General features: G+C 36.3%; 1 protein-coding gene across 3 annotated transcripts in view; it reads right to left on the bottom strand.

Moving 5' to 3' along the window:
- The window catches only part of LOC133521118 (filamin-A), a 105,906-nt gene extending 82,981 nt beyond the window's left edge, over positions 1-22,925 (bottom strand). For all 3 annotated transcript variants that reach the window (XM_061855886.1, XM_061855905.1, XM_061855896.1), the window contains exons 1-10: positions 22,749-22,925; positions 7,701-7,999; positions 7,056-7,236; positions 6,631-6,730; positions 4,016-4,158; positions 3,590-3,813; positions 3,361-3,502; positions 2,823-2,986; positions 1,251-1,426; positions 485-597 (exon numbers count right to left, since the gene is read on the bottom strand). In XM_061855886.1, the coding sequence (XP_061711870.1) occupies positions 485-597; positions 1,251-1,426; positions 2,823-2,986; positions 3,361-3,502; positions 3,590-3,813; positions 4,016-4,158; positions 6,631-6,730; positions 7,056-7,236; positions 7,701-7,916 (1,459 nt within the window). In that variant the 5' untranslated portion in view covers positions 7,917-7,999; positions 22,749-22,925. The remainder of the gene's footprint in view (positions 1-484; positions 598-1,250; positions 1,427-2,822; positions 2,987-3,360; positions 3,503-3,589; positions 3,814-4,015; positions 4,159-6,630; positions 6,731-7,055; positions 7,237-7,700; positions 8,000-22,748) is intronic.
- Positions 22,926-24,133: the final 1,208 nt, after the last annotated feature.

Below are 24,133 nucleotides of genomic sequence, written 5' to 3'. Positions count from 1 at the left end.
GAAAAATAGAGATACTACTCCTGACAATACGTGTGATACCTTATTGCATTTGGAATGATGTATAGAAAAATGTATTCAAAGCGTTTATTGGCACACAAATCATTTCAAAAGTTGTAGAAAAAAATGGCGGAAAAAACAAAACGTTTCCTTTTTCTCCAATATCTCAAAAAGTATTAATATTTAAGATATTAGAATAAAATATAATTAAAGAGGAGGAAATTCTCAATCAAAAAAATCTTAGCTTGTCGAGTAGCCTATTACTAGATGAAGGTTTTAGGATTTCTATTCATTTTTTTTTGACCTCCGTGCTATGATGTAATAAAGTGCTACGATTTATCAAAAACTGCTGACCAAACCCATTGCACTTTAACAATAAAGTTTTACACACATAATTTTGAGCATCACTCGCATGGCAATATTTGTGTTTTAGTCGTCACAAAGCTTTTAGGCTTCAAATCTGTTGCTGGAGCATGTGTAGGTATACCTGTGGCGCTGACGAGGACCTCCACGATGCTGCCCACAGCGCATGGCGCCATCCCCGGAGGAGGCACGGTCACGAGTCTGGGCAGTACTCTGAAGAAGTACCGTCCGTCAACCCTAGAAATTACAAATATTTTTTCAAAACCTTTATATTTCTAACAAAGGGTTAATACTTTTTTTTCTAATATAAGCATAAACTATAGCTGCTGCAACAAGTGACTAAAGATATATCTCTCCCAATTCCAATTAGCGATTGTTCAAAGTTTCGAGACGCTTCATTATATAGTGACAAGTCACAAGCTACCAAGTGTAAATAAATAACAGCCTTTGAGATACGAAATCACTATTTATTTGTACTTGAACATATTTGTCAAATATGCGCTTGTGGAACACTCATGTGACAATAAAGGATGACTCACGCTAGACCAGGTCGCAGCCGGGCCGGAGCTTCCGGCGCTTCGTTTTCTATGGAAAGCACCACGTGGTCACCGATCGTCACAAAAAAATGTCGTGTCTAGCGCGAGTCATCCTTAAGTATTCTTAAAATTAGGTACATGAAATATAACTTTCTGAAAAATAGTGAACTACAAGCCATAGACAACAGTCATAAAATTTGTAATATAATACATGCTTTATATTACAAAGAAAGCCTTTAGAAAAATAGGGCCCTGTTATTGCAATCCAATAAACGGATCAAATCTCATTTTAGCCGATCCCTAACCCTTTAGAGTCTTCTCTTTACTCTATGCTAGCTAATCACAGTTTAGAACCTTATATCGTCGACGGTGAGTACAATTTCGTGCATGCCCGCGTGCTCGGGCACAAACTCGCCGGCTCCCCGCGCGTCCATCTGCATGCGTGACTCCTGCTCCAGGGGATTCACTATCGTCACCTTCACATCCGAAGTGGAAATCTCGTTCGAAATACTCTCTATTTTTATGTATGTCTGTAAACAAAAAATAACCATAAAATATACATACTTATTAGTATTCATTATTTTATGAGTCATAATCGACTGAACACTTGATGTACATACTGAAAAGTACCAGTTTGCATGTATCCCGAGCTCTGCAAGTTTAGCAACGTCGGATTGTTTCATCTGACTGTAGGTATTGGGATTTCCATATGATTATAATTACAATAGTGTAATCGTAAATTTAATAAGTTTGTTTTTATTTAAACTGCAATTGTAACTGTACCTTGCACAGAGGGCCTACTGCTGAAAAATCGACCTTCTACCAATATATAATTGTGTCTTTCTATCAGAGAAGGGTCCTAATTTCTGTTGGAATTACAGATGGAAATGACCTTATTGCACTTGAAGCATAAGGACCCTTCTGTGATGGAAAGCCCTAATTATGCCATTATAACAGTATTAAAAGCCGAATAAAATTACTTCTGCCTGCACTTATTTTGTCTGCAATAGCAGAAATAGAATTATTGAAGTGCACTGTGCACAACCTATGTAAGTGAATAAAATTTAAACACACTCAATTTCCGCATGTGAAACTCTCCGCTGCGAGATGGTATTTTAGGTAAGTGTAGTGTACATGCAGGCAACACTGTAATTATGGCAGAGACCGGGAAACACGAAAATTGAAATCTCGTTATCTACCTCTCTTTCGTTCGAATATGCAACAGTGATAAAGAGGCAGATAACGCAACTTCGGTTTTCGAGTTTCGCGGTAGGCCCTCTGATCTTAAAATGAAGAATACTTGTTGTTTGTGTGAGTGCGTTTCTTTATATGAAATATAATTGTTTCAGCTCTTTTAAGTACCCACGTAAATAAGTAAATACTTCTAGGATGATAAAATCTCAAATAGTATAATACAATTTTATTAGACCTGCTATGCTAGTGGTATATTTCCTTAGAGCGCTATATAAGGTGCGTTGGGATAAGATGGAATTTGTAATATTTTGATGAGGTGAGCTGAGCAGTGTTGAACTGGTACCGTCTACTTTGAGTTGGTTTCCATTGTCATGTATTTCCAAGTCACAACGCTACAGCCAATCACAGCGCCTCATTTTATAATAGACCAATCGTAGTATGGGTGGTTTAAATTGACTAATCATGGTTAAATGAAGTTTCGTCGAAGACAACAAGACCTAAACTTTGCGAATTGCAATTGGTCCGTTATGAATATTGCGTGTTTTAATAGTGGGATCACTTTTACGCTGATATTTTGTTTGACGTTAGTCTTCCATCTTTTTTTCGTTCGCTGTTAAATATTGATGCGAGCGAGATGCGCTGCGAGCACCAACTGACGTATCAATGAAATATTACTAAAGTTCAAATGCCGCTCCTGACTGGCATCCTCGAGTTGTTAGATTGGGTACTGACAGGTTCGCCGACGCGGCCCGAGGTGGAGTCGAGCGCCACGCGCAGCATGTCGTGGACCGGCGGTCGCGGCGCCACGTTTCGGAACTGATTCGCCCACGCCATAACCCCCAGGTGCTCAACATCGCTTTGGCTCATATCACGGGCTGATAAAACTGGTTGAACGCCTGTAAAACATAGATTTCGACTTAGTCCAGTCGGGCTAAGATGGTCGGCTCTTAATCATTTGTCACCTTGCCTACCACGCTCTAACAAGTATGTAAGCGCGAAAGTGACGGGCATAGTGACAAGTGATAAAAATGGAACTATGCTGCCACCGCAGGTCTGTGGTTGTCGAGTGTTTCACCGATCATATTAAATTTATTTCTATAACAGGATTCCGTTATTCTTACAATATGTGCAACTGAGAAGCAATTAGTAATTTGAATATACTGCGAGCCTTTATGCAGGTGTGTATGTTTTTAACATGTGCATATTCTTAGACCTGAACGCGAACCGAATACCTATAACTATATTTATGCAGTGAATATGATAAGATTACCGATTTTTACTGCTGCATCAATAGCTTGTTGGTTGTTTTCCTCCCACCTCGCCGGGTCGCGCCTCAACCGGCTCAGCGGCGGGGCCGGTCCTCCCATTGACCGCACTAATTCGTTCGCTACACGCCCGTCATTCCAATCCGTCTGAGAAAAGAATACAAATCAAAGTAAGTATATGGAATATATATAGAATACAATATAGAAAATATGTACTAGGCAATAAATACTTACGGTGAAATTGGTAATGCCCCTTTCCAACCGCGAATTAACCCAATCCAAAGTAGATCGATATCCGGGTCCATTTGGTTTCATAAAGTAAGATAAGTAAGTCATGCCAGAGAGTTCGTCCAACCACGGTGAAGCTAAATATTCCGGCTCTAGCACCATGGGAACTTCGAACTCCCGGTGAGCTAATTTCATTGCGCGGCGACAGTTCTCTACAGCTTCGTGGCGGTCTGGTTGTTGAGCACAAAAAGTAATATGAGCAATTTTATCCTTGTAAATAATTTATGTACAATAAGCTGTAGAGGTAAGTGACCCCTCTACATATAAATTTGTTTGCAGGGGGAGGGGTCAATTAACTCCGCAGCTTACTGTACTTATTAAATCTCTAAATAAACTTATACTCATAGTGTATAGGTAAATTTAGATACTTACTTAACTCTCTCCAGTGCGGGAAAATACCAGGCTTGCAGTAATCTAAAAGAGCCGACAGCAGCACACCACTGTTCCAATCCGTAGTCAAGTTGTTGACTCGGCACTCGGGCAGAGCGGCTTGCAGCCACGATAGCATCAGTTTTCTACGGTAAAATAACACGTAATGTAAATAAAGACAGAGCAAGTACCTTATACCTACTATGATGTTCTCAATTATGGAGCAAAACAACATGAAGTAAGAAACAAGGATACGCACGCAGCTGTTAGACATTATTTCATTCGAGACAATTGGATTTAAGATTCTGCGTAAAATATGATTTTAAAGAAATCGGTTGGTTCTACATAATATGTGACTTATTTTTATATTATTCACTTGCAGAACTTAATACAAAAAAAACCGGTCCAGTGCGAGTTCGTTTTACTCGCGCACCGCGGGTTCCGCACAAACTTTTAATTATCTCGTGTAACTATACAGGCGAAAGACGTTTGAACAGAACCTACTAAGTATATTTGTGTACAACGCTATCTATCAGCAAAATGTTGGTTTTTCGAGGATAATTTTCTATCATGTGACCCGATTTGAAAAATTGATCTTTTATTTGAAAAAAAGCGGCCAAGTGCGAGTCGGACTCGCCCATGAAGGGTTCCGTACCATTTATGACGTATTAAAAAAACTACTTACTAGATCTCCTTCAAACCAATTTTCGGTGGAAGTTTGCATGGCAATGTATATCATATATTTTTTTTAGATTTTTCATTCTGTTATTTTAGAAGTTACGGGGGGGGGGGGGGGAGACACTTTGGAAGTGTCTCTCGCGCAAACTATTCAGTTTAGAAAAAAATGATATTAAAAACCTCAATATCATTTTTAAAGACCTATCCATAGATACCCCACACGTATGGATTTGATGAAAAAAGATTTTTTGAGTTTCAGTTCTAAGTATGGGGAACCCGCCAAAATTTATTGTTTTTTTTTCTATTTTTGTGTAAACATCTTAATGCGGTTCATAGAATACATCTACTTACCAAGTTTGAACAGTATAGCTCTTATAGTTTCGGAAAAAAGTGGCTGTGACATAATCGGACAGACAGACGGACATGACGAATCTATAAGGGTTCCGTTTTTTGCAATTTGGCTACGGAACCCTAAAAAAGGTATATTTAATGTAATCTCATAGAAATTTCAGGTGTACGAGTAATAAACACACGTAAAGTTAGTTAAATTGCAAACTGGATTCGGAAAGATTTTTTGTTCATTAATTATATTTTTTCTGTCAAATTTATTATTTATGTTAATATAATGTAAAAAAAACATAATTTATCGTCGGTACACTTCGGAAATAAGGGGGGGGGGGGGCGGTATTTCTTTTCACATTTTCCTTCAGAATCAGAAAGAAAAAATGTTTTTGAATGTACAATTTGAGCTCTTTCAAATGATACCCTAGTCACCAGACTTTGAAATTTTGCCGCTCTTCATATTGGACATTTGGGATAATTAATAACAATAAATTAAAAAAATAATACTTTCAATGTATCTGGGTTAAAGTTTTTATAAATATTCCAAATTTCAAATCGTTATTATATTAATCGAGATATTTAGCAATGTGACAGACAGACAGACGGACGAACGGACAGAGTCGCACCATAAGAGTTCCTTTTGTTCCTTTTTGGTACGGAACCCTAACAAGATCCATGGCTATCTTCGAGTCATGATACAGAATAAACTATACACTAAAATGTTGGTCAGTAAATGTTAGGAATTTAAAATTCTACCAATAAGTAAATATTAGGCTGTAATCAAATATGGTCTGCTGTAATATGCATTGTCTACAAAATAATATATTTTACAATTATTCAGCAGATAAAACAAACTGATTAGCATTTTGTTTAAATTAGCCGTATTGAATGTAGGTAGTTTAATTTCTAAAGAAGTTTATTGATATAATAATATTTACATAATATTATAATCGTTACTTATGTTCATAATGCTATAATCGTTACTTACTTGTGTTGTAGATCTAATTGCTTGAAATTAACTTACACTACCTATTATTTAATTTGCTAAAACCCTATGTTGATTACAAAACTAAATCAGAAAATCCATGTTCTCATTTGTACAATCCATTCGGGTTTGAGAATATTTGTTAAGCGGGAGGCGCGGGGTGGGAGCTTAGATTCCACTCGCAGTATAGACATGTCCACCTCAATAACCTAAGAAGTTGGCTTTTTAGTTGGCTTCGGTTCTGCCTCTCGATTTGCACTGCATGCGCTTTCATAAGCACGGGCTGCAGTTTTCTTAGCGTCAGATCGATTAAAACAATATATGTATGCATACCACTCTTGTATATGATATAATATGATCGTAACTAAAATTATATCTACTAAAATACTAATTTTGCCCGGAAGTTTCTTCTTAAATATATATGTACAATTCTTGATAGAGATGCGCCTACTAAACTTATATTGCTGATCGAAAAAAATGTGGATTAGAGACTTCTGTTATTCGCAAATTTTTTATCAACGATACGTATGTGGGCATATAATGGCACTCCCGTCCTCTTTTCTCGATTAGTTTTTTGCATAAAACATAATTTAGGCACATATGTATATCTCACCTTGGTGGGAATTTACTGCGTCCAATTTGGTATCGTACTATAAGTGACCAAATCAAACCCAAAATTAGCTTCAGATTTCCGTTCACGATGTCCACATTACCTAAAACAAAATAGCCGCCATAATTAGCCACGCTCACGTGATATAGTGTATAATTTGGAAATCACTGCAATTTAATCAAGTGTTGGTGAGAGGGGATGCAATCCTGGGCGTATGCAAATTTTGTATGTATAAGACGTCAATTTGAGATCTAAGCAAAAGAAGTTATAGGACGACAGTTACCTTTCCGATTGGCAGCATAATAAACAAGTATTTAACAGAACTACGAAATGCAGTTTTGAACAGTCTAATTTTTTTCCGATGTTTTATGGACTTTAAAGGTATGACGCCGGGGTCTTCAAATAAATTCTGTTTGACTGATACTAACCTATATTAACCAGTTTAACACCATCGTCCTCGATGGCATGCAAAGCAGTAGTGACGTTATCCAACTTGTGATGCTGGTTGGATGGATTCGGGCTCCAGCCTTTCAGCCGCCGGCCTTGTAAAGCTTCCACTAACGCACACAACACAGTACCGTCTCGTAGGTCTTCCACTAAGTCTGCTACCTGTCCCCACAAATATAATGGGACTACTTAAGTAAAAGCGTTCACACGTTTTAGGTGCTTACTAGGGTTTCTGCACACTGGTGAAACTGGACCTAAATAAGTGTAAAACTTCTATATTTGCATCTAAGTGGCCGCTTCTCTAACTTTGCCGCGACCACAATCTTAAAATATTTCTATGACTGAATTATAGAAGCTCTTGAATAATTCAGAAAGCCCATCCAAGGCCTTTTAAATTGTCATAGGTACTTAGTGTTAATATTGGCAAAAACTAGCTAGACAACCTATTTTTATACCAATTTTCCCTGGTTACATATAATGCTGATCTATCCATTTCAGATGTGTCGGTAAATGTATTTTTACATCTTTATATTTCGTAATTTAATATTAAGTGACACTTAAATTGCCAGTCTCTGTAGATTTATTTTATCGGGTTTCACTGCATGTTAACCTTTAAAAATAATTACCTTTATATCCATTGGTTTTAATGTTTCGTTGACCCAGTTTTTAAAGGTGTTTGCTTGAATTTCGACCCAGAGATCCTCATGACCCTTGATGGGCATGCCCTTGGCAGCGGTGCCCTCGGGGCTCCGGGCCGCCAGGCCCGCCTGCGTGATCCGGCCGGCCGACCCCTCTGCCGAGTGCGCACGCACACCCTGGTGTGTCATTCGCACCCCTTCCATCTCGATTCAATCCAACTTACTTAAATACGATGTATCATAAGTTAAGTTACATTTTGGTTTTTGATACTATACTGCGTTGTCAACTGAAACAAAATTTTATATAATTAGATTACGCGCTTATTTTTCAGATGACATTCGGGTGATGTGATGACTGTAGCAGCATTCCTGATGCAACGTTGTCGCAGGCGATGTATTTCCTTGATAAAAAAGATTGGACGGTTTAATCGTGTCACTAATGCAACAAGGGACAGCATCGTTTTTTCAAGGAAACTAATAGTGAGACAGCAAGCGTCAGAACACCGCAGCAGCAACGTTGCTGCAGTCGCCTTCCGAATGTCGCCTTTCGATGACTAAATATATATTGTGAAATATTAATTAATATTTTACCAAACAATGTTCCCAGCCATCCATTAAACAACACTCTGTGTATGGCAAATACCTGTATAATGGACGTGAAACCAATAATGAAACTTAAACCACAAATCCTGCAAAATTAGTATTTAACATCAGCTTTTAAACAACATTTTACATATTTAAAGAAAAACAAATAGTATTAATTTGTTTATTATGATGAAATTAATTGCAGTATCATTCATTAAAGGGCGTTGGAAAACACATAAAATGATTAAGATATTAAACTTTAAGCGCGCAAAATAGTAATATTTTTACAGTTGTCAGTGAAATATCAAAAATACTCCAAATTTGCTTTTAAACGTTTCATGATTGGTGCCGTCACTTTATCACTCATCAGTCTTACGATGTGATATAGGTAGTAACTAGCGATGGGCAATTTCTGAAACATTTCACATATTTCCTTAACGGTGACATATTTCTACTGTAGAAATTTACATAACTGACAATAAATTTCACTTAAGTTTTATGTACCTCAGCTACTCAGTAGTCAGTAGAACGGATTGTGGTCGGAAAATTCGAGAATATGTAACAGTGGCTGCGTGGCTAAGGCGTACCCGGGCGTTATACAATGGACGGAAGTTCAAGACCAAGTTACGTTGGGCCATTTTTGCTTCCTTTTTATTTTTTTAAGCATATCTGATATTTGTCTAGCTTCATATGTGTATATTAGCTAAACATATTTCGTTTGAATTTCTCATAACATAAAATTTCATTTTACTCTGTCTTATTCGTTATCATAAGTACCTACACTATAATATTCGTAATGTTTTTTTTAGCATTATAGACTCCACTTGAGGTTTTATTCTATTTAGCATGCTGTTAATTCTGATGAAAAAAATTGTGAACAGTTTTGAGCCAAGAAAGGAGGCAGAATTTTCGCGAATTCTATATCTAATAAATATTATATAACTAAAGTCGCTCCGCTGCGTCTATCTGCCTGTTCGCTAAAAACTCGAAAACTAAGAAAAATTAAAAGTAATAAAAGCGAAATTTTCATATAAAACTTACAAAAACTTACATGAAATATAAGTGTCAGTTTAACTTTGGAAATTTACAAGCTGCCCATCACTAGTTATAACAAAGAAATCCGTCTAGCTGCTAAGCGTGCACTATACAGCCAAGAAAGTTGCAAATAAACATGTAAACTATACATGCAACCCTACATACTTATTGTTTATTTGCCATGAATACCATGCATTTTATTTTCAAAGAACACAAATGCCGATCTACTCCAAGTTTATTAAACTGAGCGCAAAAGTTATCCTTTAAATACTGTAGTTTTATTATTAATAGAATTTTCATTAAAATACCTTACTAACGCCACCCCACACCATGGAGTTGCACCAAAAAAATTGAACTTCCTTTTATGGAGTAACCTTCACATGTTAGTATCCGGTTTTTATTATATTATACATACCCCTTTGTGAGCGATATTTGTAGCTTTTGAAATAGGTAGTACTAATACTAAGTTAAGGCTTTATAGTCGACTACGAAACCTTATCAAAAAGGTTACACTTTTGTTTTTCTATTCGTAAACGTATCTTACGTTAAGAATAAGGGTTTTCTGGAGAATATTTCGAATAAGTCTCTTTGATATGGAAACCCTTGTGGCATTTCAGTAGACAAGCATTTCTGACAACGAGATTAGACGATACCTACAGTATAAAAGAAGGTAAGGTATTTGATACTGAAAATAGGTTAGTATTGAGAATTGTATAAAGCGTAATAAAGTACCTATTTTTTTGCCTGAAATCATTGCTTTATTCTTAAATGCAACTAATAAGAGTATGCACTAATATTCTAACTGTAAATTTGTTAAATATATTCCATTTAAAAGGAGGTGCAGCAGTATTGACAATAGTGTATTGAAATAGAATTTCACACGAGCACTCGTGTTCTTTCATTTTTGTATCCTCAAGGCAATAAAATAATAACTAGTGGGATTAATTTTATTTTTGGGCATAAAACACGTCTACGTGCCTGCGAAACTCCGAGACAATTAGCGAATATAATGCTTAGCAGGTAAATTAATGTCAGTGCCTGCATAACAATTATCTGTGAGACCTACAGTTAAATTAATCAGTCGGAATCTGTGTCGCTATAAAGGTTTCAGCATAAAATATGCCATGGAAAAGGTAAGTAGGGTAAGAATGTAGTTTGGTGTATTAGTAGGCGCGGACGAGGCAGGTCTCGTTTGTCTCTGAGGCGTGTTAATGAGCCACGTGTGTTGGCTACGCCTCTGCAAGAATGCCGCGAGAGAAGCCAGCGGTGCAATTACTAACTTCAGTATAAAGTGGCATATTCTTCAATTGCTGGTCGCGCTAATTAGACGGCGCGGCAGGTGCCGCTCACCTCCTATTTCTTAATTTCTAAACGTATCCTAAGACCATTGAAGAATGTATTTATTTTAATTTGATAATTAATTGAGTAGTTAAACAATTTAACTTCCACAATGGTACGTGCCGTTAATCAAAAAAATAAAGGAAAAGAATAAAAAGTACAATTTTTTTGGTGTACAGTCAGCATCAATAGGAGCTGATGAAACAACGCGCCAAAAGTATCTGACATCCCGGATAACTTTTCCAAATATAGATAAATCTCTAAAATGTTCATTCAAAAGTATATCTTTTATAGTCTTGATTGTTCTAGATATAAAACCATCACTGTTAAATTATTACAGAATGGTAGATACTTTTGAGACCTTGTTTGATCCGCTACTTTTGATGCTGACTGTACGTCCCCTGCAATTTTTTTTCGTTTTAACCCTATGGTGTGGTGTGGGGTGTCGGTGGACAGGTCTTTTAAAATGATTTTTTGATACACTGAGTTTGGTCGGAAATAATCGCTCCGAAAGAAAATATATTTATGTATGTATAAAAATAAATAAACTACTTAACAAAAGGATTAAATTTTTTCAAGAGCTCCGGTTTAGCAATGCAAAGTTCACTATTAACGAAACTTATTTTTGCCTATTTATATAACACATTTTAAAGTGTCAATTTAAAAAAAATACCTATTTAGATAGCTAATCCTGTAAACTAGATAGTAGTTTTCAGTACTCAAAGTTTGCTTGCGTGTACTTTATAACTTACCGGTCGAAATGCCCCTGGACTCTTATTTTAGAATTACTTAATTATATGTTTTTTTTTACAACAGCAAATGAACCGTTTACTTGTGCATGCTGGCACCTGCAAGCCAGTACGTTTCAAGCAGTGTGGGCTGAGCCACGTTTAAATAAGTCAGTGCTACGTTAATGTAAATGTTCCATTTGATCATGTCGTGGGTTGCCTATTTGCTAGCTCAACATTGCCCAGCTGATGTAACGTCACGTCTATTTTAATATACCTCGTAATTATGTCATTGTTAACTTTTGTAAGTACGACGTTCCGGCCTTTTTTGTGAGATGTTTTTTTTATTGGCAAAAAAAGGAGGAGGTTACCAATGCAACCTCTTTTTTATATGTGATTCCTCAGAATTATTTCATTTCTTAAAAAATATTTTTTCGCTTAAAGTATACACTTCCAAGTAATTCCTATTTTTGTGAAAACCCAGTGCTGATGATGGAATCCATGAAACATTGAGAGAATTTCTCAAATTATATAGGCATACATATACCAATTTTTGTATTTTTATAAAAAATCCAAGCACTTGCATGAAAAAAGTGCCATTTTATAATGTGGAACTGCTGATGATGATCAGAACGGAATTTTTCAACGACGCGTATTTCTTGTTTGGCGATTTGTCCTTTTCGTTATGTTGGCTAAGCAAGTAAGGTTTTTAAGTTACAATTTTATTGTATGTCTTTCCCATCACGGAACAATGGTGCTCCGGACCTTTGGGAGGCGTGCGCGGAGCCGAAGCCAACACGTAGAGGCCCTTTTGACACTTTAATGAAATGTAAGGGGTACACCTAGCGGATGCTGCCCTTGCCCGTGTCATGGGACGCACGCAGAGGCAGCACCCGCCAGGGTGTAAGGACTATTTGAGAGTTGATGGAATCTAAAATGAACTGGGCTATTGGGTGAAAGCGATGGACTAAATACTGGGCTATGGGATAAAAAACCGGACGCCTGCCTAATAAAACGGTATTCAATTTTACTTCCGGCAGACGGTGACTCGCCCCCACAAGATGGGCCCCCACAAAAAGCGACATCTAGGATGGCTCAAGGGCAACACCGGTGTGAGGGCTCAGGGGTGTCGAGAGGTGTACGCCGCTTTGTACCCAGTGGCTGCGAGCAGCCACTGTGCCAACTCGCGTCTTATGCAATTTTTCACTTCCACCCCTGGAGCTAGCTTATAGCTCTAACGACTCCACTCTCGCCGGCCGGCTAAGGCAAGCCAGAGGCAGAGAATCCTGTCCCACCCACCCTCCTTGCGGCTAACAGAACTCCCCAGGAGCACTCGGGTACGTGAGGTCGCTACTCCCCAACAGCTCGCCACAAGCTGCCCTGCGTTGACTGATTGCACTGGTAAAACCAGCGGGCGATGGGGTCGATTTTATTTATTATTATTTATTCGTCTCAAGTAATGTGCCATGAGGTTGATGGATTCAGATCCAAACTTTGAAATTGAAACTTACCCGAAGCGCAACTTACTTACAACTTTTTAATAATATGACAGCTAGGCAAGACAGGATGCTGCATTACTCATAACAAAAACATAAAACTAAAAATGGAAATATAAAATTAACCTTTTCGGCCGGCAATCGGTTCGACAGTGTGTAATGTATGTATGTATGTATGTATGTGCATATATACTTTATTGTACATAGAAATAAAAACACGAAAAACACAGTTACAGAGTAAATTAAATATAACAAAGGCGAACTTATCCCTGTATGGGATCTCTTCCAGTTAACCTTTGAGGAAATGAGTAAAACAGAAGTAACGGTGAATCCTTAATCCTTATAAATATAAATGTTATCCTTTATGAAGTTGAATAAGCACTTTTTTATGGTAATTATTATATATAAATCTAAAAGACCACTACCTGCTTCTAAACTTGCAAACACGAAATAAATACGAAAAAACGGCCCTATGTCCAAAGAGCAAAGTCAGTATCCTATGTCGTCAATTCTCTCACTAAGATAATATCGATAAGTAAGTTGAATCATACGTACGTAAATATGTAGATAATCTTACTAGAGGATTTCATCTTTGCCTTGTAACGAACTAGTATTTGAAGGCAGACTGGTTATTATATACGTAGACGCGGTAGAGGCATAATTCAATTGTCATGTTTACGTTATAGTGCAAGTTTATTTACTATGTAGTCTGTTATATTGACAGATTGTTACCTACCTTTTGTTGGAGTTTATTGAAGTTTACTCCTTAAGAATCCATTTTCATAGATACTTGGTCATCTTGGTGCTATGCAGCAGGGACCCGTCCACCCTTTCCCAGAAAAAAACCTTGAAATGGCTAAGTTGTTCATCGAATAGCCCCAACGATTGCCTTTCCCTTTGAATGGCTTACCCGTTCATATGACTTAGCTCTAGGAAGGGGTTTTCCTTTCAGACATACCGCTAAACGAAAGGGTATCTCAATATCCTACTTCCAAAAATTATGACGCTTGTGCAGTCAACGCGCTAGTCACCCAATCCACCCCTTTAAACATAAATAAGCAATATTTGATTCTAGGTACTTTTACCAACACAAAATAGAAAATGGTATAAGCGTTATAATTAATAATTGATACTCCTTCAAGGGGCTAGCGCTTAGGAACGGGTATCAGCTTACCCGTATTATGAAGCGCTTAAGCTTAAGGGAGATCAACCATTCTCGCCTACTTTTTTCAAATTTGCCGCCGTTTACTACTGGCAAGTTGGGGTTGACCAAATATATAAGCACAGGGTACTTATGAAAATTTATGGGATATCAAACGTTACGTTGTTTGTTGTTTGTTTTATTTATTTAATATTAACAAATAACTGTATTTTATAATCATTCATAAGGAGTAAACTCTAGTCGTGCGTCGGAGCAGAGACACACAACAGGGCGGCTACCGGGAAAATCGAAATTCGTCAATTGCGGGGATTTTTCTCTGTCACTCTAATTACGTCTTAGTGAGAGTAAAAGAGAAAGATCCCCGCAATTTGCGAATTTCGGTTTTCGCGGTAGGCCCCCAGTTTCCATGCATTCGTTACTAGGGGATGCGCAACTCATGCGCAAGAAAAGTTGCCCACGAAACATAACGTAATGTAACGTTTGATTTTACTCCCCATAAATTTTCATACCCCGGGCTTGTATATGAAATTCGATTGTCAAGGAGTCAACTCCAAAAACATCGCATTAAGCTGATTATGATGGGAAAGGTTCGAAGATGTTAAGATATATTATTAAGGTAAAATTTCAAAAAGCTGTCTGCCAACCTTTAGTATACTAAGACCCTTGACGAAGAATTTCATTCATCTGAATACCATGCCATATGTAGGAACGAAATAAAATAAACTCGACTCAATTTTCTTTCCGTAGATTTCCAGCTAATTATCACAATGTGCTTAGATATAAACGTGAATACGCATTCAAGCAGTCGCAACATGAATGCCGTGCCATTAAAGTGAAGTAATTACATGCGCCGCTTAATAAATTATAACATGAACGTGCAATGTTACATAATGTTTACCAAAGTGCAATAACGATCGTTCACGTGTATATCTAGCTAGGTGTCAGTGTATACGTACAACAGTTGATTGGAGTGCGAAACGGATGGAAAATGACCGTGGGCAGTGTTATTGAGCGATGATGATAATGAGGAGCTAGCCGCCCACGACGGTAGTCATTTGAATAAACTTATAGCAAGCCTGCGGAATGTTATGTGATATAGTAATCACGCCATACACCTGATTGTAATACAAAGCATTTAGAGCGCTTGTTTACACTTCCGATTGACTGTTTAAGTTCGATTAATTTTCATTGATTAGAAGAAGAAAATATTAGTTCTTCGAAATACCTAATTCAACAAGTTTCTGCCAAAATGTCAGAAGTATAGGTAGGTTTTATGTCATTTTAAGTTAGTTCGTTATCAACTTAATCACAAACAATGATAATAAAAGCGTGTTATAAACAAGACTGTCGATTTTTTCATATTTTATTAAGCTACTATTGACGACCTAACGAGCCCAATGCCGAGGTTGTGTTGATTTATTACAGAGTTCCTTGTCACCCTTTCCGTCATCAGACCAGCTTAATGTTCAGTAACAATGACTTTGCATTGTCATCGATGATACTAGGTCATACAAAATATCAGCTCAATAGGAAACTGGGATGCGAGTCAATTTACAAGGTTTGTGTGTGTGTGTTACAAACATCCAAGCGTTGAAGCTTGTAAAAAGTAATACGTCGGGAATACTCAAGGTTTATATGATAAGCCACTTAGGCCACAATTAGACTATCATAGAAATGATCATATACTTACACCGTGTTTTTACCGTGTTTAAGTACGTTTAAGAAAACGAAATAGCATAGTTAAATAAAAAAAAAAATTAAAGTAATTAAATATAGCATATAGCGTTGTTGTAACACTGACATTACATTTAATTCAACCAAACAATTAAAAACTGTGACATATCAATGTCATTTCGAACATCGATTGTCCGAAATAGTATATTTAACTTTAGTTGCAAATGAATAAACTCGTACTAAACCCTAAGCAATATGAACACAGGCCCTAAGGCAAGTGTGCACGCGCGTAAGAGCTTTATAAGAAAAATATAAATTATTGATATCTCCGAAATGGAGTTAATTAGAATACCGGTGTCTTTGAGAAAGTTACTTAATTTAAGCTCAGGAATGTACCCTTGAAATTAACAAAGAAAAAACACGGTGTATGAGGGATCCTATCTGACAGTAAATCCTACAATTATAATCATAAACGTCGAATTTGTTAAATACACCATCGTCGGTTTGTCGTTTTTCAATGACTCCTATTATGTAATTCCGGCCTAAGGTAGAGATGACGCAGTGAAAGAAAAGGTTTATTGTTTGAATACTTGACTCATTTTTTGAGGTACAATTTATTTGAGTGTGATGTGTATTTTAGAAATTCTGGGCAAAATTGTATATCGAGCGTTTTTATAATTTTCACTCGAAAAAATTATCGTGTTAGAATTTTATATGACTTTCAACGTGCCCTCAGTCGACAACAAGGTTATACCAGGCTTCGTAGTAATTATTTATTTTAAGATTATTATAATGTAATGTTTACCCAGGTATTCGCTGTTGTATTTATAAATGTTGTTATGTATTTTTCATGTCACTATATGATGTTACTATAAATGTTGTATTGACTTGTAAAAGAGCCCTTGAGGCCTACTTGCAGAATAAATTTTTGAATTTTGAATTTGAATTTTGAATTTCGAATATTATCTTATAATGAATTTCAGTTCTCGTGTAACTGTCTGTGGTAGGTTTATAAATTAAGTTGCTTTATAAATTTAAAAGGAAATCTTTCAACAGCGACTGTCCAAACTAAAATTGGAACAGAGCTGTGTTAAATAATGAAAAAATACAAAAAAGTCGCATGAAAGCAGATTCAGACAACCTTAGGTATTCAAATGAGTCAAGTAAAAAAATCCTACATGCACAAGTATATGTCAAAAAACATGCATCTATAAAAAAGCCAATTTGAAGTAAAACAAAGTCACTTCACAGAATACGTTTTAATTTTAAACAATTATGCGGCAAAAATATGACACTTGTCCGTTGGCGAACCTTTTTCCCTACAGGGTCACTTCACAGAATACGTTTTAATTTTAAACAATTATGCAACAAAAATATAACAGAAATTAAACAGTTTCCCAAACAATATTAAGATGATTCCTGCTCTCCGCATAAAGGTTATTGAAATATAGAAAAATAAAAAATCGGGTGAAAAAAATTGGCTGAGGAAAAAAAAATGTATAAATGTATACCCCACAAATGCCATACAAAAACGCTGACGGCCCAAATTTTTATCCAAAAGTGCGAGAGGATAAATGGGCCTTGTTTCTTCAAGATGATCCTATTGTAAAGACAATTTTTGTACGCATTGTCTGAAAATTGTAATAAAAAGAAATATAAAAGAAAATGTTACATATCTACTACAGTTTTTGAGATTAAGGGAACTTTCAGTATGACCTAAGTATATCGAGTTATTGGAAAATATTAAAAGAAATGGTTACTACACAGAATTACGAACTCAATTGTGTTACATGACCACTTCAGCTTCATTATGTGCTTAGCTAAAATCTTTAATTAAAAAAATATTTGTAATATTCGGCCGATTATTATATCACTATTTTTCAAAAGCGTAAAAAGCAAAACCCAAGCTTGTGCGTATTTACAGAAAAGAGAATTGTTGATAGAGAGTATGTTAAAACTTTAACGCAGTAATCAATATATGTAGTAGGTAGATAGTAGGTAGATAGCTACCAACGCGTTATCGTTACTTTACGCTTTACTAAAAGAAATAACTTAAACAACTTATTGCATTTATCTATAATTTTGTAACTAATATCAAGCAAACACATTTACTAGGTATTCAGTTGTGTATGTATTGAAAACCAATCTAAAGTGATATAGAATGGTTGTTCACCTGGAGCTCGTGATCGATTAGCGCTATCAGCCGCGGAGCTTCCGCGAGCGAGTCTCGGGACAACCTGCCCGGTCATCCATCATACTTCGGATCCAGCGCTTGTACTGGCCGCTCTATATTCATGCACTACGTTTAGTTATTGATGGCTACTAGTTACGGGTGCAATATTTATAAGTGATAAAGTGATATTTATTGACGTTTGGCGTTAACTGCGTAATTAGTTGGAATAGTCAAATTTCTAAATATCTACATGATAGGTGATGAACAAGCATTCAGCTTGCTTGATATTCAGAAGTTAAGTTAACCTGTGAACCCTTGCAGCCCTGGGTATCATATGCGCGTTATCGATCTTTTAAAATATTAGGAACGCTCCTATCTCGAAGAACCTTTATCTAAAAGGTACCGTAATCGGCAGCCCAACAAACTATAACTATAGATAATATTGAACATTGTACCAGGATGCTCCGTTAAAACAGTTGTGTCGGATATATGAGTTCTACGCAACCCTGTGTTGGGTGTCGTATTATTTCAGGCGTCACTAATAGCATCTGTAGGTGACAAAGCCACCATATCCGCATGCTCTATGTGGGCGCTGCGCGCACAGAAACAATGTCGGTGCCTAAAGTACTACTCCGAAATAAGATAACAAACAATATTTGTATTGTCATTATATTATTCAATATTTTATATTAGAAAGATTTATACTTTTTTGTTTCGGAGCGATTAATCATGAAAATATTAATGTTATCAAAAAATTATTTATATTTACAAACGATACACCGAAAAGACATCCCCTCTTTACGTGTCTCACTCAGCAAGCTTCGTGGCGTAAACACGGTACTTGATTGAAAAGCCCTCTATTATATATTGTATACAATAAATTTTATTTTTCTAGTTTTTATTTTACTACTTTGTCGGCATGATTGGTTTATATATTCATGCCAAATAATAGCTTTCTAGCACTAGCGATCACGGAGCAAAGCCGCGTACATATAGACAGACCAACGGACATGGCAAAACTATAGGGGTTCCGTAGTATATTATCAAGTAAAAATAGTTATTTGTTTACCCAGCCAGAAAAGTTGTTGTTTATCCTTCTCGCTAAATAATAAGACCCGAGAAAGTAAAGTAAAATTTCGAAAGGTTCCAAAAGTTGTATCTTAAGAGTTGCGAAGGTTTCAGCCATAAATACTCAAATACTGATCTTTAAAAATATTCCTTGAGAGTCCATCTTAAGATGTAAACTGAAGAGACAGCTCAAAACTTGCCTCAACTTATTTTTGCACTAGAAATAATAAACAGAGTCAAAAGGATGTGGTCAAAAAGGAATTTCATCACAACCGAGACAAATTTTCAAAGAATTCCGTAAGTCCTAAGTAATTAATATTATAAATTCGAAAAATGGTGCCCAAAAAATATAAATTTAACTAGCTATTGCCCGCGACCGCGACATTTAGTTTTATACCTATATTTTTTTCAATATCGATAAAGTATAAAATAACTATCACTGTATACAGTTGTGTGCAATATTTAGCAGTACAATATAATAGCAGTACACTCTGCGACGACGATCGTCTTATAGAAAAGTTTATTTTTTTCTGGATGACTTGGGTTTAGATATAAAGCTTTGATTGGAAATAATAGGAAAGATTCTAAATTACAATTATAGTACACAATTGTATTTTTTCGGAGGGTTTTACGTTTTTATAGGAATTTCCGCAACTTAGTAAAACCAGCCGATTTTTATGTTTTTTTTTTTTACTTCCAATATCATTTAAGTGAAGGTTACAGTTAATTTTGAAACAATATCAAGTAATGCAGAATATTATTGATCTAAAGTTATATTTTCTTATGTACTGCTATTATATTGCACACAACTGTATATCCATTATGTATATTTTTATTGTAAATAAATAATTTTCGACTATCACATCGCTATTGCTCTTGCCTATAGGGAATTTGCAAAATTACCTTAAATTTACTTACTCGTGTTATGTAAGTATGCGTACGTATAATTGTATATGAACAATATTCTTACGTTACTTGTAAAGAATGTATTAGACATATTTACTTATCCATGTCATTTTATCTGTCACGCCGTCTCTTTATAGGCGCACCTCGCCCTTCATCTTACAATGTCTTTGCTTACAATACACCACCTCATTTAAAAACGAAACAAATAGAACTCCAAGTTTGAATTTAATTACTTTTCAGTCGTTATAACTTGTGTACTTACGCGGTAATATTTTTTTTTGAAATGAATATAATTTTAACAAGTCGTTACTTAACGACGAGCTTTGTGCTCCAGCGATTCCGATAACGCGCGGAGTCGCTCATGTAGAAACATTTGCACCCAGCTGGAGCTGCCCGCGCCGGTGTTTGCACTGTGCACTTGTGCGTGTAACTATCTCAAATCACGATGCTTTTTAGGGTTCCGTAGTAAAACTAGAAACCCTTATAATTTCGCCATGTCCGTCTGTCCATCCACGGCTCTGCTCGGTGGTCGTAAATGCTAGACAGCTGATAATTGGCATGAATATGTAAATCAATCACGCAAACAAAGTGGTATAATTGTATAATTAAAACTAGAAAATATAGTTTAGGGTTGCCCCCCTTTACACGTAGAGTGAGGATGACATTTTGTTAACCCCATAGTGTGGAGTGTCCATGGATAACCCTTTTAAAACGAATAAGGATCTACAACAACCATTTTTTGATAGAGTGAATATTATGGGAATTACCCCCTATAACTTTTGAACTATAGGTCCAAAAAATATGAAAAAATTGCAAAAGCAAAAGCTATCAATGAAAATTATAGCAAACATGATCGATTAAGCCGTGTTTGAGTTATCGGCGTTATCGCAGAAAGGCTTCCCTTGTTAGTACAAATAGGTACAAGACGCACCACGCAGGTAGTAATCTTGCTGACTGTACATATGATGCTTGCGAATAGCGTCCGTTCTAGGCAACCTACTGTAACGTACTGGTAAACTACGGAACCCTACACTGAGTACGGCCCAACATGCTCTTAGCTGGTTTTTCTATTTCATTAGTCAACATAAGAACTTTTATTTACTTATTCAAACTTTGGTTTAATATCGTAACCATGGAATCTTGATTGAGGAAAAAGTTTAAAGGGCTTTATAGGTTTTCTTAATTAAAATGGTGGTTTAATCCCATTGAAGATTACATGTCTTTGTAAATGCTTAATAATTACCGATGTGTTTGCTTAAGACGTTAGTATGGTATGGATTTTAAATTAATGAAAACAAAAGAGAAAATTTATTTTAGTTTCTCATTAATTCAGGAACTACTACTGGGATTCATTTGAATTTTGGTCAAACACTCAAGCCCTGAGGTACAATACAAGCCGTTATAGCTTACGGTAGCATTTACAGCCACTATGACTATGACTAAGTGTGATAGAAACTGAGGACTACGCAGAAATTGCGTTTGAACTTTACAAAATCTAAGGGCTTACCACGAAAACCGAAATTGGAAAATTACGGGGATCTTTCTCTTTTACTCCAATGAAGGCGTAATTATAGTGACAGAGAAGATGCCCGTAATTTAGGAACTCCGATTTTTGCGGTTATAGCCCTATTTTTGATTTGTTATTACTCAATGAGTATCTACCTTAATATGGCAATATGTGTAGGTAAGTACGAGTGCGATCGAACTGAAATTACATTATAATTTATAATAGCCTCCATTTTAAGCACTACATAATGTGTTCCAAAAGTAAATAGCTACAAGAATTATCCGCCCTTGCGGAAACTCACTGAGCGCCGTAAATGGCATAGGAGAGAAATTGAAAAGCATTCAAGGGAAACATTAAATATTTACAGCCCATTGACTGCCAATTCAGAATCATTAAATATCTATCTGTTGAGAAAAACACCAGGAGATCAATACACGAATAAAATTTGATATGGTGGCATTGGATTGGATCTCATTCTCGCGCACCCCCTTGCACGATTGTAAATAAAATAAATTGTGTGCAAGCACGACGCACAGATAATTGGATTGTATTGGAGTATAATTTTTATTTTTTATTATATTTACATAAACAAATCAAATGAACTCTTTAGTTTTCATTACTTTATTATTATTTTCAGTTTTATTTAATTAGTAGACTACGACGTACGTATTGCCTAATATGATTATAGTCACCTACATTTTCTTACCGACGCCCTAAATTCGAAACGGCTTGGAATTTTTTAAGGGACATTAACGTTCCAATATGTAAAGTACCTACTAATTTGTGTTTTAACAACGTATTGTATGTTTTCGCATGCATAATATGTCATATATTTTATCGGAATTGAAACAAAACTGAGTATACTGTTTAATTTATGCTAGCCACATTTAATTTACGTTTGGCATATCAATCTGGCATTTTAATATCACACACATAGCATAGATATAAAAACATGCTTCAGATGCATAACAGAGCCTGATTGGGGAACATAACCTTAATGCACGTGTGTTGTGGGTGGAGTGCGAACTTGTCATGGAGTGATGTCATTGATTATTACTTCACGCTTTATAATCTTAGTCAACTCTATTTCTTGGAAAAGGTCGGAGTCTGACCAACTAAGCTATGAGTGATATACACCCTAGGTACTCTACTATTTTGGTTTGTTATGCAAGATACAGATTACTCGTATGTAACTTTTTTAACTTAATAACACAGTGAGACATGAGTATTACGAAACCGGCTCTATTTGTTTTATATTATTTCTGAATGCGTATTTCTCAGTAATTTTTAGAAACAAATGGATAGCTGTCCTTGGTGTTTATACTAATCATGAAATATACACGTTATACTTTTACACCGATTACCTCGTTTATTTACTTCCATGGTTGCGTCACCGGTATAACATGAACACTTCACTAGATTCACGATTTGTTAGTGTGTTTTATTTAGTATTTGCTCAAAGATTTGTCAGTTGTTCAATGGTTAGTGAACATAATCATTCGCTTTGGTCGCGAGCGAGGCACTGGAGGCGCGGACCGCGGAGGCAGCAGGTTGCGCGAGTTGCGCGGGAGTGCCCCCCCACCGCACGCGGCGCAAGGCTGCCCCGGCGCCGCCACGCCGACCCATTCCAACTGTAACGACAAACTGTCCATTTAAGTCTTTGGACATGGTTGATGGCCACAGCGACCATATGGTCCCATGAATCTCATGCAATACCAGTGTAGCTAATGAAAATTATCAAATGTGAGTTAGTTAAGTCTACTAAGATCTACTTAAGTAATTATGCCTGTGACAAATAGATGTAGGTATACTGTATGTACCCGTTTGGCAGTTACTCGTAGAGTAATTACTTATAAAAGCAAGTTAAATAATAACTTACGAACACTATACATCTGAGTCTTTGTTCAGAATACAGAACTTATTAATGTTTGTTGTGCCACTTGTGCCATCTGAAAGTAAGTAGGTAGGAAAATGAGTTGGTAATTTATGGGGGCATAAATTATGACTATGCAACCCTTAGCTAACTCGTGTTTGCTATCTGCGGAAGAGTTAAATTGGATTCGAGGGTCACACAAGGTTTAATTTCATGCGGGCTTTGTTGCCGAAATCCACATCGAAAGTTATATGCTGATTTTATTATTGTCAATAATAAGAATCCTTTACCTGCAAAGTCGTATGAAGAAGTTAAATAAAGGATGTGTTTATATCGTGTTTTGTCTCTAATGGCTGCATTCCCGAGCAGTGCACGCACTAGCCCGGCCAGGAGACCCTCGGCGCTTCATCCTGTGAATAAATTTGAATGGATGAGTAGCGCCTCGACGTCATTTGGCCTACGGGCCACAGGTGCTGCCAACTTTACATTTGCATATTTTATTACTTCGAGAACCGAAAAGGTTTATTTGGCCAATTTATCTAAACATATTTTGCGATTATATAGTTTCTTTAACTAGAAATCTTGTAATAAAAATATAAACCGCATTTTACTGTTATTAAAAATAAATTACTAAATCAGGTAAGTATTATCCCACGGGAAATAATAAATATGTAAGGTAATATTAATTATTATAATTGCAGAAAGTCGAAACACATATTTTAGGTTAGCTAAACATGCGACAAGTAGTAGTAAACACTTTCGCACCGCAGCTCGTGCATACTATCCGTAATAAGGAGTAACAGATGATATACTTATGTAAGAACCTAGGTCGAAAATTCCTTTTTTTTTATTCTTACAAAAATTATAAATTCATAA

Source organism: Cydia pomonella, chromosome 1 (genome assembly GCF_033807575.1).
Source record: "Cydia pomonella isolate Wapato2018A chromosome 1, ilCydPomo1, whole genome shotgun sequence".
NCBI classification, from domain to species: Eukaryota; Metazoa; Arthropoda; class Insecta; order Lepidoptera; family Tortricidae; genus Cydia; species Cydia pomonella.
This window is presented reverse-complemented; position numbering and strand designations above follow the sequence as displayed.